The sequence below is a fragment of the Orycteropus afer genome, unplaced genomic scaffold, assembly GCF_000298275.1.
Source record: "Orycteropus afer afer isolate SDZICR_OR568_19922 unplaced genomic scaffold, OryAfe1.0 scaffold00123, whole genome shotgun sequence".
NCBI lineage: Eukaryota > Metazoa > Chordata > Mammalia > Tubulidentata > Orycteropodidae > Orycteropus > Orycteropus afer.
In genome coordinates, this window is record NW_006921710.1 from 6,252,268 (window position 1) to 6,268,101 (window position 15,834).

Consider the following 15,834-nt stretch of genomic DNA (forward strand, 5'->3'; position numbering starts at 1 on the left):
TGGTGCAAGGGCTGAGGACCTCACGTGGGCTCAGCTGGGCACTTGCCGCCTAGGAGCAAGCAGCTCCTGATGGTTCTGAGCCTCTACTTCTTCATCTGTACCGGGAGGACAGTTGTGTCCCCACCTCAGAGGGTTGGATGGTGACAGTTCAACCAGTTGACGTTCATAAAGGCATACTCCATGTCTGGCATTTAGCACATTCTCAGTTAATAGTTGTTGCTGGCAGTTAGGTGTAGTGGTCAAGAGTATGGCCTGTCAGGCCGGACAGAGTGGTTTGAGCCCATCACTTACACACTCTCTGACCTTGGGCAGTCAGGTTACTTACCTCTCAGAGCCTCCACGTCCTCATCCATTAAGTCAGGACTAACATCCTAGGGTTGCTGTGAAGGCTAAATAAATACCATGTGGAATGTGTTTAGGACGTTGTCAGAACGGCAAGTACTGTGTAGTGTGTCTGTTACAGCTCTGACTGTTGTGCCTTGGCTCTGCCCCAACCCAGGCGGAAGAAGGACTCGGTGGAGAGCCACCCGACTTGGGTCGATGACACGCGGATCGATGCAGACGACATCGTGGAGAAGATCATGCAGAGCCAGGACTTCACAGATGGCAGTAACACTGAGGGTGAGCTGCCCGTGCCGGGTGGGCTGAGGGCACTGCTGCTGCTGTAGGGGCCCCCAGCTGTCCCTGCCCCAACTCAGCCTCCATTCTCCCTCATGTCTCCACAGACAGCAACCTACGGCTGTTCGTAAGCCGCGATGGCTCCACCACGCTGAGTGGCATCCAGCTGGCCAACAGGTAGGAGATGAAGGTTGGGGGCAGTCATCAAGGTGGCCTCAGGGTGTGGTGTGAGATCAGGGTCTCAGGAGACCATCTAACCTGGCTTGAATGCCAACTCTGTCACCACAGTGTACCCTTGGGCAAGTCACCTCTCTTCAAGCCTCAGTTTCCCATCTGTCAACTGGTATGGGCAACACACATCTCACCTGGACAGAGAGAACACCAGTAGCACATGGTTGGCTATGAGGGTTCTAAGATTAATCCTGTGAAAGTGCTTGGCAAAGGGCTTAGGATACAGCATGGGCTTACTCCATGTTTATTTTTACCCTGTTCTCCATCCTCTTTATCCTGGATGTGGGAACCCTAAAAATTACATCGTGATGATTCACTTGTTGGACAAGTATTTATTGAACATCAGCTACACGCCAGGCCCTGTGCTAGGTGCTGGGTTACAACAGTGAGCAGCTCAGAGCTCTCCCTTCAGAATGCTCAAGATGAGGGGTGGTAGGATCAGTCCTTTCCTGAAATTCTACAGTTGATAGAGTATTCTCTATCATCCCTTCATTTAGAGCATGTTTACCGTGTGCCTAGCTCACTAGATCTTTGGTTCACCGAATGAATGAATGTGCAAGGGAGCGAGCGAGCTAGGGAGTGAGTGGAGGAACTTCCCACCTGCTGAGTTTTGCCAAAAACTTCCCCCCATGTCTTTGTTGGCCTGGTGGGAAACTCTGGGCCCAGAGATGTGAAGAGACTTGGTTCCAGGGCCTGCCGTCTGCTGCTGTTCTGCTGACCCCTGCTGGCCCAGGTTGGGAATTGCCACTCCCATCTCCTAGCTGGTCTCCTGGGTGGACTGGGCAACAAGAAAATGGGGGACTTCTTTGGAGGTTTATGAACACCTCCCTCTAAGATGAGAAAGCTGGAGTCCAGGAGAGGGAAGGAACCAATCAGGTGGACAGCACAGGGATAGCAGAGCTGGATACCGATCCCCAAATATCCGTAACTCCATGGATGGTCTTGGCCTCACTGGGGAGAAGAGCTGGCTAATGGTTAGCACCCTCCTCCTGCTGGTCACTTGGCAAACTTCATAACCCTCTGAGCCTCAGTTTCTTCTTCGGTCAAATGGGGTGGGGATACAGTCCCGACCCAGCAGAGTGGCTATGGGGACAGGGGCACTGTACCCAGGAGAAACTCAGGGACAGAGTCCATGCCAGCTTTCTGGTCCCACAGACAACCTGGCATCTAGTCTTGACTCTGATACTTAGGATCTGGGTCACCTTGAGCAAGTGACTTAACATCTCTGAGCCTTAGTTTTCTGCCTCTGCAAAACAGAGCCAGTTAGCAGCACTTGCTTGTAAAGTACCTATGAGGCCCTCGCCCAGAGGACAACTGGGTATGTGAAGCAGTGAGGAAGAATTGACCTGTCTCTCCCCCACAGGGTCTCCTCTGGGGTCTACGAGCCAGTCGTGATCGAGAGCCATTGAGGAACAGGTGTCCAGGCTGGAGAAGGGCCCTTGCCATTGTGGGCGTCCAGACCCACGTCATTCCACGAGGGACCTTCCCCTTCAGCTCTCTGTCTGAGCCACATCTCATCTGTGCCTCCTCCATGTACTCAAACCCCACATGTCCCTGAAGCATCATTCCATGGTCCTCCCCTCCAACCTGGGACCCTCCTGGCCCACCAGGGCCCAGGCACCACTGTGAATGTTCTCCTCTGAACCACTAGAGGGAAGGACAAGCGGGCCCTTCAGCAGGTGGCCAAGGCAAAGAGCAAGACTGCCACCCCTGGAGACTGACTGGGCCCCTCAGCTAGGGACAGGCAGCAGGTCCTAAGCACCAGGGCTGCTTGTGCCTGGGGGCCTCTTCCCTGCATCTCTGCTCACTCCAGGGCCTGACTCCATTGTCTCATCACCCTTAGGGGCCAGCTCATCCCCAGACTCCTGCAACCATGACCTTCTGACTGCTTAGTGCTTAGCTATCCCTTCCCTGTATCCTAGGGGACCCGCTGGCGGCCTCCTCCTGGGAACCAAGACCTCAGACACCACCCACAGTCCAGATTGAGACTTCTCCCCACCCCCCATCGAATGTTCTCCTGCTGCCCTGGCAGCCTGCACTTTGCACATGCTTGTCCCCAGCACAGCCCCACTGCCCTTACCACCCTTTCCTCGGCCCCTTCCCAAGGATCCCTGGGCTCTGCCTGCTGTGCAGTCAGAGGCCCGGGGCTAGCAGCCCGGCTGGAACGTGGTGCTAACTAACCTTCCTCCAGTGAGCCCCAGCTCAGGCCTGGAACCCATGCTGAGAAAGGTCTGAATGTCAAGGGGTTACCCCTCTGCCAGGGCTGGGTCCTGAGCAGCTAGGTTTCATTTCTAAAGGCCAGGGCAGGTGCCTTCCAAGGTCTGGGAGGTTGGGGGCCTGGCTAGGCTGGGCTTGGCAAGCAGAGCCCCCTTACTCTGCCCCAGAGTCAGCTGGCCCAGCCTGGGGCTGACACTGGAGAGGCAGGTGGGCTGTGACTGGGCCAGCCTGGAGCAGGGTTCCTGGCCAGAAAAGCACTCAGCCCTCCTCTTAAAGCACCCCCACTTCTGGGCAAGGCACAGGTGGAGTCCTTTAAGAGGTGTTTCTCCAGTGGGGAGCAGTCTGGCCCTGCTCCCCGCCCCGCCCTTCACTAAAGCTTCTGCTCTCAGCACTTTTCCGTCCCTGGTCCTTGTTACTTGCTTAAAGGTGGATTTTGGCTGTTGCCAGTCCCTGTACCACCACCCCCATCTCTCCCAAATTTCATTCATTTTTGTATAAACCCAGCAGGCTGGTGTTTAGGTCTATAAATTTCTTTTCTTTTGATTTCTTTTCTTTTCCTCCTCCTCCTTTCTCGCTTTCTTTTTTTGAGTTCACAATTCGTTATTTTCTCCTCCCCCAGGTGAGGGGTAGGAGGTTCTGTTCTCTGCTCTACCTGCTGGCTGGGTTCCAGCAGGGCTGGGCATCTGGATGTAGGGTGGGGGTGCAGGATGCTGGTTCTCTGGTATGGGTGGGTGGGGGTCCTCCCCAGGCTGGGAGGGTCCCTTGCCTAGTTTCCCATCTGCCCCTGCTAACAAAAGTTGGGGTTTTCGGTCCTGGAACCCCAGTGGAACTGGGACCAGAGCATTTCTAGGTTGGATTCTGTTTTTACTGATTTTTTTTTTTTCCCCAATCACCTAAATTTTTTTTGTAGAAAATGAATGTTAGAAGGTGCCTGCTGAGGCAGGATGGAGCTCTGCTCAGCTCTGAGAGTCCCTTCCTGCCCACAGATACCTGGCACTTTAAAAGGAAGCTGGCAGTACTATCTCCAAATGGAGCGATGCCCTCCCCCTACCCCGAAGGTGGGGGAGTATTGTCCTTCCTTTCTGTGTCTGTGTGACCTCAGCCCAGTTGAGTGGGTAGGGGGTGCATTCAGGGTGTTTGGGGGGCCTGGTTCAAAATTCGGGGGCTCCAGGCACAAAACTGATGGCTTTGGCACTGTTGGGAAGACTCCCCCAAACCAGAAACCCCAGCCCCGCCCAAGGCGAGGTCTGAGCTCAGCAGTCACCCCAGAGGGTGACAAAGCCAGCCCTACTCTTCCAGTGCCAGGCCTTGGGCAGGAGAATTGGATTAGCTGATAATTTGGCCACAACCAAATCATCACTGGCAGGAGCCAGAGGCCAGGAGCCCAGCCTTTTCTTCAGCCCTCTGGCCCCCTTAAGCTCAGTGAATCCCCACCAGGTGCCACAGCTCCTGGACTTCAAATTCTATATATAGAGATAGATATATTAGAGATATTTTTTGAAAGGAATCAGTCTATGCAATGCCAGTTTGGAATCTTCTTGAAAGACAGTTTAACATTTTTACGAGGAGATTTAAAGGAAGATTTACAATATTTTTAGGACTTTTTTTTTCTCTTGTCACCCTACAAACTGACTATATGGTGAGATCTACCAGGATGGAAAATGTCCATGTTTTCCTCCTTTTAGGGAGGTAAGTGGGGAAACAAGGGAGGGGGGTCTTTTTTTTTTTTTTTCTTCAAATTCCTCTCCCTTCTAACAGAATGCTGCCACCACCACCCCTGGACTCAGCAGACTGTGCTTGTATCTCTGTTCCAGCTTCTATTGTAGAAAATAACATTGTAAGGGGAAATCCGTCTAGTGTCAGTGTCTTGGTTTGGGGGGAAAAAATAAATGTTACAGTTTTTGTTTTGGTATGGCACGATGTTTGTTTGTTTGTTTGTTTTAAAGAAAATTTATTATGATTTGGGTGAAAGTTTACAGAACAAATTCATCTTCCATACAGCAGTTCACATACACTTTGTCTCATGACATTGACTGTAATCTCCCACAGTGCAACAGCTCTCCTCCCACTTCCCCCCACAGTTACCTCTTCCCTGTGTCCTTCCCTCCCATGCACTCCTGCGTCCCGAGCTGTCTCCGTGCATACACAGCCCTTCTATTCTTCCTTGATTGATCTCCCCAAGGAGTGTTATCTACCTAATGTTCAGCTTATATGCCTGTCTTTCATTTAGCTGGAAGCCACAGTAGTGGGTTCAATTCCAGACCTGAAGGGCATAGTTTCAGGGGTTCCACCAGGCTCTATCGGACCTGGTCCCTTTTTTCCCCCATGATTTTGCATTTTGTTGCACATTGTTCTCCCAGTCCATCCAGGATCTCCTACTTAGATCCCTCTCTGAGTGGTTGACAGTGGTAGCCAGGCATCATCTAGTTCTTCTAGTCTCAGTTGTATAGGCTGAGGATCACATGGTGTACCAATCCCTTGGACTAATTGTTTCCATGCGTCTTTGGTTTTCTTCGTTCTTCTTTACTCTGGATAGGGAGAGACCCATGACATGATTTTTTTTATCTGGTCACTTTACCACATTGACTTTGGAGTCAAAGACAGCATGGCAAGAAAACCAGATGTTTGAGTGACATGATGTGGGAATGGGGAAGGTGTCAGCAGTCAGAGTTTTCTGTGTCTTGGCTATGGTCACGATTCTATCACCACCTTTATTATTCTAAATCCCATCGAGACTGAAGCCCAAAAGGGATGCACTTGTTAATCTCACACAGCTACTAAGTGGCAGGTCCTGAATTTAAATTTGTCTTTGACTTCAGAGCCCAGAGTCTAACCACTGCTCTGGGACTTCCCCAGCAGTCAGGTGGCCTCTAATGGGTGCAGCTGAGGGCAAATAACTCAAGCTTCTTCAGCTGCAAAATGAGGTTGTATATCAACCGAGAAAGCGAGTATACAGCTCCACCTGTGGGAGGTGCAGAGTCTGTTCCCAACCTCCCTAGTCCTGGGCCTTAGGCCTCTCTCCCGATTTCCTGACTCCAAAGTCACACAGGTGCTGGCAAGCCAGAAGGGACTAGGTTCCCCAGCCTGGTCCCTGCCCCAGCCCAGCATTAGCCTCACCCTTTCAGGGCTGACCCAGACTCATGGCACCCTTAAGCCCTGAATGCTAATTCTCAGCCGTTTTCTCTGCGGGCACACCTTGGAAGTGAACACTTAGTTCCCAGCTGAGCCCAAAGTCAGTCCTGAGGTGCAAGAACTTGGGCTGTAGACCAAAAAGAGTTGCTCCTATCAGCTTTTGGGGTGGGGTGGGGAATGAAGCAGCCTCCGTAGTCAGAGATAAGCTCACATGACTCAAGGAGGTAGATGCTGATGGCTGGAGCAAACCATGTCAGGCTCAGACTTGTCAACTTGCCCCTCTCAGGGAAGAAAACAGGTCTAGGGCCTCCTGAGGGAGGCCTGGAGTACCCAGATGTACTTTCAAAAAAATAAAAACTCACAGAATGTTACAACTAGTTGAGGGATGTATGCCAAACTCCATTCTGGACACAGCAGTGACCACATGGCTTACCCTCAGGGAGCTCACAGTGGGTCAGACCAACAAGTTATCCAAGTAAAACACGATGACAAGAGGGAGCCCCTGCCTCCAGATGCCAAAGCTGCCTCCCTAGGGGATTACCAATGAGACCTAATGGATGAGGAGCTGCCAGCCCTGTGAGCTGCGGGGATTCTGTTCTATGCCCTGCAGCTGGAGGAGATGTCAAAGTTGTTCTGGCCCAATCTCCTCTTGCACCTAAGAGGAAAAGGCCTCCAATATGGGAGAAGGGGATGGGAGGTAGAGGCCCTGCCATCACAAGACCAGTCTGAACGTGTGTCCGAGCTTCTACGACGCCCTAGGCAGACGGTGAAGAGAGGGATGGATCCCTGGCCCCACCCCTGCAGTGAAGAGGAACACAGGAAGGGTCGCTGGAGAAGCAGGTGTTGGTAGGGGACTCTCCTCTGCCAATCCAAATACCCACATTTCTGCGGACTCAAGCTAGTCACTCACCTGAGACTCGGCAGTGAACATTCTCTGTATCCTTCCCCCAAAAAAGGCTAGTTAGGGACCAGAAATGACTGGGGATTTCAGAGCCCAATCTTCCTCACAGCGCCCTTGAGAAGCTTCATTTTACAACATGCAAAGAGCAGGCAGTGCTTGCCTGTCTTGGCGAACGTGGTCCTAGGCGCTCTGAAGACTACGTCTCCCGGCGTTCCCCACGGGTCAAAGCAAGAAGGTCCCGGATCCGGAAGCGGAAGTGGTTTGCTGCTCCGGCGTCGGAACGTGGGGGTAATGGTGAGTTTGGGGTGAGCGTGGGGTGTTGGGGGTATATAGGGCCGTGGCTGGGTTCTGCTCAGGAGCTGGATGTTCGGCACTCGGAACAGGGGTTGCCTTCCCGCCGACGCATTGTACAAATGAAAACGCATTGTACAAATGACAAATGGTAACACTTGCCTAGCCTGGAAACTGACTCTCTAGTCAGCCTTCAGGGAGCTCTGGTAGCAAAGTGGCTAAGGCACTTGACTGCTAACCAGAAGGCTGGCGGTTCAAACCCACCAGCCACTCCTCGGAAGGAAGATAGGGCAATCTACTTACGTAGTAATACTACCTCGGAAACCCAAGGAGGGGTCGCTATGAGTCGGGTCCGACTTGACAGCACATAACAAGAAGTCAGCCCTCAATATCCATTGAATGAATGGGAAGTTTAGAGCATAATCAGGCTGCGAGGCCTCCCCGCCTCTTCCCCACCTTGCCCCTCTCCGGCGTCACTTTACTCAGCGGAGCCCTCCCTTTTCTCCAGGCCACGGGAACAGACCAGGTGGTGGGACTCGGCCTCGTCGCTGTTAGCCTGATCATTTTCACCTACTACACCGTCTGGGTGATTCTCTTGGTACGTCGCCCCTGCCCTCTATTCACCTACCCCCATCCCTAACACCGACCCTAACAACAGTTGAGGAAACTACTGTGTGCCAAACACTGTGCTAGGTGTTTTTACCTGACTTACCTCACCCAATCCCCGGAAGATCTAATCTGAGGAAAGATGCTAGTGGTGTCCCTGTTTTAAGATGAGGAAGCTGGTGCTCAGGGAGAACGGCGTGGCCCAAGGTTTATGCTTAACTGCTACACTGTAAAGCCCTGTTCCTCAGTTGCTTTGCCTCTGATGGGAATTCTAGTTCTTTTCATTCTCTTACTTTCCAAGCACGGCTAGTGCTAATGGATTTTGTGAGGGCCTTTGGTATGTTTTTTACATGGGGAAAATTTGTCAGTTACTGCTTAGGAAGTATAGTGTATTTGGAAGGCAAAATCTTGCAGAACTTGGTATCCTTCAGAGAAAAATGGTAGTAAAGAAGACCTTGGAATTAAAATTTAAAAAAAAAAAAAAGACCTTGGAGCTCAGGTTGGGACTCTGAGGATCCCTCATGAACTTCTTGCCCGTTAGGTTGTAACTGCCCTAGCACAGGTCTTCTGTTCACTGCCAATCCCCAGCACCAACCCAGGGTGGGTGGCTTGAGTGGGCATGAGCCCACCAAACAAGTGTCCAGTAAACAACCATTAAACAAATGGAAACAAACCAAGAAACTCAAATGCCTTCATCTTAAAGAAAAGCAAATGCAAATGCTGTCCCAGTGCCCCGATGCAGTTGGCCCTTTGGACAGAGGAAGTGGGACGTTTGGGCTTAGGAGGCTGAGGGAGCCTAGGCAAGGCTAATGATGCTTACCAGAGCTCTGCCCCCGGTGCCAGCCATTCATCGACAGCGAGCATGTCATCCACAAGTACTTCCTGCCCCGAGCCTATGCTGTCGCCATCCCACTGGCCGCGGGCCTCCTGCTGCTCCTCTTTGTAGGTAAGTCATCACTCCCTTAGCTCTGGGCGGGGCTGTGTGGAGGGCCCCCATGACCTTCTCCCATCCTTGAAAATACTTCCACACTTTGGCAATTGAGGCCCATTGTCCCCAATCTTCTGCTGGAGTTTTCCTATTCCCTTTCAATGGTGACTCCTCTGGTCTTCTTATGCCCTGAGCTCAGAAGACTCTAAAGAGATGTCTGCCTTTTTCCTACCACTACCACCATCATCACCTCCGTCACCTCTCATCCTCTTGTCACCCTTTTGTTTGTAATTCCTGCACCTCTCTATCTCCCATGGTTTAGTATTGTGGGCTTTTCTAAGAGCCGAAATTCTGTCTTAATCATTACTTTGTTCACAGCACCTGACACAGGGTTTGGCACTGAGTTGGGGCTCAAGAAAGTGGTTTGGATGGGTCAACAATTGAATGACTGGATGATGGGATAGATGGGTGCATAGAGGATGGGTGTTGAATGGGCAGAAGGGTGAGTGGGTAGGTAGGTGGGCCAGGGTTGATTGAATAAGTAAATGGATAGATGAGTGGGTCCTGTTCCCCATGAAATTTCAAACACCAAATGGAGGTCTTACGTGTGGTAGGTACTCCATTCCATTTGTTGAATGAATGTGAGTGAATTTGCTGCTTGATCAATGACTAGAAAGATGACCAGGTGGCCTGGAGAATGGTAGAGTAGGTGCAGGGCCCTGCATGTGGGTCACTCAGCTGTGCCATGGCATGCCCTGCCCTGGCCTTCCAGCAGCCCTGAGCCCAGGTCTTATCTAGCCTGTGTGGTCTGTGTGTTCCAGGAATTTTCATCACCTATGTGATGCTGAAGAACCAGAAGGCGACCAAGAAGGTTCGGTGAAGGCCAGTAGGAGATGAAGCTGTTAGTTCCTCTTTGCTTCCCTCCAGGGCAGGGACCAGGGGTGGGAGTCAGCAGGACTGGTTCAGGCACTGAGGCCCCTCAAGCCTGGCTGCCCTGTAGTCATGCCCATGGAACGGAGCTATTCAGGACTCACCCCTGACCAACCAGAACCTCTGCTCCTCCCCTGCTCACCCTTCCAAAAGCCAGGAGGGAGGGATAGCTGAAAGTCTCCTCACCTACTTCTGGCCCAGGACCTGAAAGATGCTGGCCTCTCCACCTCACCTTCAGACTCCTTGTCACTTTTTCTCCTGAGTTCTACCCTCTTGCTGCAGTTTCCTCTTGTCACATGCTGATGTTGGATTTAGCAGACTCTGAGGAGGCACGTGATCTCTCTCCACCATGTCCTGCTCCCCTATAAAGGCATCTTTCTCAAGTCTCACACAGTCCCAGGCCCTACAAGGACTTCTGGACTTGGAAAGCCTAGGGGAAGGGTTGACAGACCCTGATATCATCATCAGGCATCAGGGCACATTAGGGTGGCCACACTGGGCCCCCAGACTGACCACTCCTCATGAAGGCCTAGTCCCCCAGCCCAGTGCTGGCCTGTTCAGGAGAGTTTAACAATAAAGTTGATCATGTGTTTGTTTCTGTGCCACTCTTGACCAGGGAAGCTGGGAGCTGGGCTGCTGGGGGATGGGGAGCTGGCCCCTGTATTGGCCTCAGGTCAGAATATCCTGGTTCCTGTAGTAACAGTGCTTAGGGTGCCTCCTCTGGACCAGCCTTTTGATGAACACTTGGGAAAGAGCTGGGACTGGGACAGAGGTGGTTCTGGCCCAGCTCACAGCTGGGGAATCAGTATTGGGTCTTTGGCATAAGCTTAGGACTTCTGCCCACCAGATGGCTAGGTGGGGGCCTTGGCATGACAATCTGTCAGAGACCACATCAACCTCCACTGCACTCCCCCTTGACCACTCGGCTAGCATGGACGAGCATTTCAGGAAGCTTCTGGCCAGTTGCCTAAAAGCCTATCATCTGTTGCTTACACTCAGCACGGCTCTGAGTAGCAAGGGATGCTCAGCGTTTGGGTTGACTGATCCGGCATAGCCCCCCAGCCCTGTCAGCAGTCTCACCGTGCCCCTCTGGACAGTTGGCACTCCCGTCCTCCAGAATACCTAGAGTGGATTCTGTCCCCTCAAACCTCAGATACTCACTCTTCCTCCAGTTAGTGAAGGACCTGGTCTCCCTCATCAGTGAGAAAAGAGAGGTCAATTGCAGATACACCTGTTCCATCTTTCTCTGTCCTCCGGTCCCAGGCAGAGTTGCCCACTGGGCTTTGGGACCTATCCCATCTCATTGCTACAGCAGGAACCTCCTCTCACCAGGGATCCCCCACTCATGGGTACAACTGCTGCCTCTCAGCAGGATCTTCCTATGGTTTCATGAACATACTCATTTTGGGAACCCTCCATCAACCCAGTGATTCCCCCCAAATATCTCCCCCTCACTCTTACCCTTCATAGACAAATCCCAAAACGGTGTCAACATTTGCTTCCTGCATGTCCCCACCTCCCACTGCTCTCAGCATCCAGCCCCATCATCCAGGAAGGCTGAACCCACTAATGCAAGTAGTGACATCCAGTCTAAATACAAAGGACCTTTCCTTAACCCCTTTGCCACATCTGGACATCCCTTGGACACCTTCCCATCCACCTTCAAGAGCTCTCTAAGTGCCTGTGTTGCCCCATCCTCTATTTTCTGCCATTCTTGTGCTCCTATGTCAGTTTTGCTGTGAGATGGTAGGGTCCTCAGGTCTCAGAGACCTTGTCACAGTCCTTAGGTGACCTTGTCCGTGCCCAGGCTTGCTCTGCACATGTGCCCAGACACTCACCTGACAGCCCCATTAGATGTCTCCCTGCGTGGCACCTCACATTCATCCCATCATGAGCTGAATTCACAGGTTTGCCCCTAAATCTGTTTCTCCTCTCATGCCCTGCCCCATCTTGTGACCAACATCATCCTGTGTCCCTGACCCCATCAGGGCCCTGGCAGACATCCCTGACCCTGGTTTCCCACACATCCACACAATCCCAAATCATGTCAGTTCTTCCTCTTTACTCCCTCAATACCCTCCTCCCTGGTGCAAAACCACCATCCATCACCCTAAACCACTGGTGGCCTCTTCCCCTGATATCTATCTTCCCCTTCAATCTAACCATGCATAACAACCAGTATGGCCTTTTAAAAACATCTGAGCATGTTTCTCACAGTCACACTTACAACATGTTACGGATTGAATTGTGTCCCCCAAAATGTTGTAAATCCTAGCCTCTATGCCTGTGTTTATAATCCCACTTGGTAGTGGGTGTCTTTGTTATGTTATCGAGGTAGGATTAGTGTAGGGTGTATCTGGAGATAGTCTCTTCTGAGATATAAAAGAGATTAAACGAGGGAGCAGAGCAGAGATGGGGAAGAGAGATGCAAAGCCACATGAAGATTGCCCAGGAGCAGAAGCTCAAGGAGACAAGACCTTCCTCCAGAGCCAAGAGAGAAAAAACCTTCCTGGCACCCTGAATTTGGACTTCTATCCTCCTAGACTGTGAGAAAACAAATTTCTCTTTGTTAAAGCCATCCTACTTGTGATATTTCTGTTACAGCCACCCAACCCACTGCCATCGAGTCAATTCTCTGTTATAGTAGCACCAGATAACTAAGACATAACGCATCTCTGGGTTCTCCCACCATCCCTGCAAGGCCCTGCATGCTCTCCCTCTCTTCCTCATTCCAGCCACACAGGACTGTCATTAATGGGAACTCAACACGGCCCTTTGCACATCCTACTCATTCATGTATTCAGTGTATACTTACTAAGCACCAACTTTTGCCAGGAAATGAGACAGATGTAGTTCTTGCCCTTGTGGCCCTCACATTCTGGAAGAGAGATGTAATAAGTAAAGAAGACAATTTCTGACAGTGTTAAGGGTGATGAAAATAAAACAAGGTGATATGATCAAGAGTGAGAGTCGGCCTCATCTGTTGATAATGGGAATGTAAAATGATGCAGCTGCTGTAGAAAACAGTTTGGCAGTTCCTCAAAAAGGTAAACATGGAATTACCTCGTTGTTAAGTGTCCAATTGGTTCCGATTCATAACAACCCTAGGTACAACAGAATGCCCAGTCCCCCACCATCCTCACAGTTGTTGCCATGCTTGAGCCCAGCAACACAGCCACTGTATCAATCCATCTCCTTTTTCGCTGACCTGTTACTTTACCAAGCATGATATCCTTCTCCAGGGATTGATCCTGTTGTGGTTACCTAGTGCCACTCTGACAAGAACATACCACAAATGGGATGCTTGAACAAACAGGAGTTTGTTCTCTTACAGTTTGGAGGCTTTAAGTGCGAGTTCAAAGTGCCAGGCTTTAGGGGCTGGGTGAAAGCCCCTCAACCTTGGGCTTCAGCTCTGCCTCCTGCTCCCGGCCCACTGAAGCTAGAGGCTTGTTTTGTTCACTCAGACAGCTGCTGGGTGCTGAGACTGACAAGCCCAAGGTTGACAAGTAAAAAGGCACAGTCCTGATGTTACCAAACCACACACGGCAGGCCATCAACTCAAGTCCACTGAAAGTCCCAAGATCGGCAGAGCATGGCAACCTTCTGAACAATTACATAATTACATGCAGGGTTCAAGCATGCCACGAACTAGAGACCATTCCCAAAGCTGTTTCTTATATATGGGAAGCAGACTTCATCCCTAAAGCAGCTACTCAGCTGTTCCAATAAATTCCACCATGGAGTTAATTACCAATCTCACCATGGGGAATAACTACAGTCAGCTGCCCAGCCACTCAACCAGGCCCAGCCAAGTTGATACACAATCTTAACTACCACAGATCCCTTCTTACAATATAACCAAAGAACGAGAAATGAAGACAGGCCATTCTTGCTTCTAGGGAGCATTCCAGCTGTACTTCCTCCAAGATAGATTTGTTTATTCTTCTGGCAATCCATGGTATAGTCAACATTTCTTCACCAACACAACTCAAATGCATCAATTCTTTTGCAGTCTTCTTTTTTCATTGTCCAGCTTTCACATTCATATGAGGCTATAGAAAATAGCATGGCTTGGGTCAGGCTCACCTTAGTCTTCAGAGTGACATCTTTGCCCTTTAACACTTTAAAGAGGTCAGCAGATTTGCCCAGTGCAATACGCCACTTGATTTCTTGATTGCTGCTTCCATGGATGTTGATTGTGGACGCAGGTAAAATGAAATCCTTGACAACTTCAATCTTTTCTCCATTTATCATGATATTGCTTATTGGACCAGTTGTGGGGGGGTTTTGTTTTCTTTATGTTGAGGTGTAATCCATACTGAAGGCTGGAGTTTCTGATCTTCATTATTAAGTGCTTCAAGTCTTCTTCACTTTCAGCAAAGCAAAGTTGTATCATCTACATATCACAAGTTATTAGTGAGTCTTCCTCCAATCCTGATGCCATGTTCTTCATACCGTCCAGATTCTCAAGTTATTTGCTCAGCATACAGATTAAATAAGTATGGTGAAAGGATACAACTCTGATGCACACCATTCCTGATTTTAAACCATGCAGTATCCCCTTGTTCTGTTCAAACGACTGCCTCTTGGTCTATGTACAGGTTCCTCATGAGCACAAGTAAGTGTTCTGGAATTCCCATTCTCTGCAATGTTTTCCATAATTTGTTACGATCCATAAAATTGAATGCCTTTGCACAGTCAATAAAACACACGTAAACATCCTTCTAACAAGAAAGATTCACCTGACTTCAGCAACAGTATCTCTCATTCTACGTCCTCTTCTGAATTCAGCTTGAATTTCTGGCAGTTCCCTGTCAATATACTGCTGCAACCATTTTTTAATTATCTTCAGCAAAATTTACTTGCTTGTGATATTAATGGTATTGTTTGATAATTTCCACATTCTGTTGGATCACCTTTCTTTGAAATGGGCACTGTATGGATCTCTTCCAAATTTCTTGGCATAGACAAGTGAGTGCCTCCAGAGCTGTATCCATTTATTGAAACATCTCCGTGTGTATTCCATCAATTCCTGGAGCCTTGTTTTTCACCAATTCTTTCAGTGCAGCTTAGACATTTTCCTTCAATATCTTCGGTTCTTGATCATTTGTTACCTCCTGAAATGGTTGAACATTGATCAATTGTTTTTGGTACAATGACTCTCTGTATTCCTTCTGTCTTCTTTTGATGGTTCCTGCATCGTTCAATATTCTGCCCATAGAATCCTTCAATGTTGCAACTCGAGGCTTGAATTTTTTCTTCAGTTCTTTCAGCTTGAGTATGTTCTTCCCTTTGGATTTTCTAACTCCAGGTCTTTGCACATTTCATCATAATACTTTACTTTGAATTACCATATGACCTAGCAATCCCTAGGTATACACAAGACCTACTGCCATCAAGTTGATTCTGACTCATAGTGATCCTGCAGGATCCGGAGTAGAACTGTCCCCATAGGGTTTCCAAGGCTGTAAATCTTTGTGAAAGCAGATTGCCTTATCTTTCTCCAGTGGAGTGGCTGGTGGGTTCAAAATGCTGAGCTTTTGATTAACAGCCAAATGCTTTAACCACTGCCCCACCAGAGCTCCAGCAATCTCCAGGTATAGTGTATACCCAAAAGAACTGAAAGCAGAAACTCAAACAGATACTTATATACCAAGGTTCACTGCAGCATTATTCAATAGTTAAATGATAGAAACAACCCAAGTGTCCATCAATAGATGAATGGATAAGCCAAATGTGGTATATCCAGACAATGGAATATTATTCAGCCATAAAGAGAAATGAAGTTCTGATACATGCTACAATATGAGTGAGCCTTAAAAACATTATGGTGATTTAGAGTTCCGGCAAGATGGTGAACTAGGCACAAGGACTGCACAGATGCTCTTCAACAAAGAAAAGGGAAACCAATTAACACAGACACAGAAGATAATCTTGGACCCCTGAGCCTTGAAGGGAAGGATACAAAAGTGGACTAAAC

At 49.6% G+C, this 15,834-nt stretch overlaps 2 protein-coding genes across 2 annotated transcripts in view; both read left to right on the forward strand.

The window, feature by feature from the left end:
• Nucleotides 1-2,258, forward strand: part of FAM102A (family with sequence similarity 102 member A) — a 38,760-nt gene extending 36,502 nt beyond the window's left edge. Inside the window, exons 9-11 of the mRNA XM_007944294.1 lie at nt 500-621; nt 726-795; nt 2,213-2,258. Of these exons, the coding sequence (XP_007942485.1) occupies nt 500-621; nt 726-795; nt 2,213-2,258 (238 nt within the window). The remainder of the gene's footprint in view (nt 1-499; nt 622-725; nt 796-2,212) is intronic.
• A 1,844-nt stretch (nt 2,259-4,102) lies between these two features.
• DPM2 (dolichyl-phosphate mannosyltransferase subunit 2, regulatory) lies at nt 4,103-9,804 on the forward strand. The gene is made up of 6 exons (XM_007944368.1): nt 4,103-4,124; nt 4,752-4,755; nt 7,284-7,404; nt 7,899-7,988; nt 8,840-8,942; nt 9,746-9,804. Exons 1-6 carry the CDS (start codon nt 4,103-4,105, stop codon nt 9,802-9,804), a joined length of 399 nt encoding a protein of 132 aa, XP_007942559.1.
• The last annotated feature ends 6,030 nt before the right edge of the window (nt 9,805-15,834 follow it).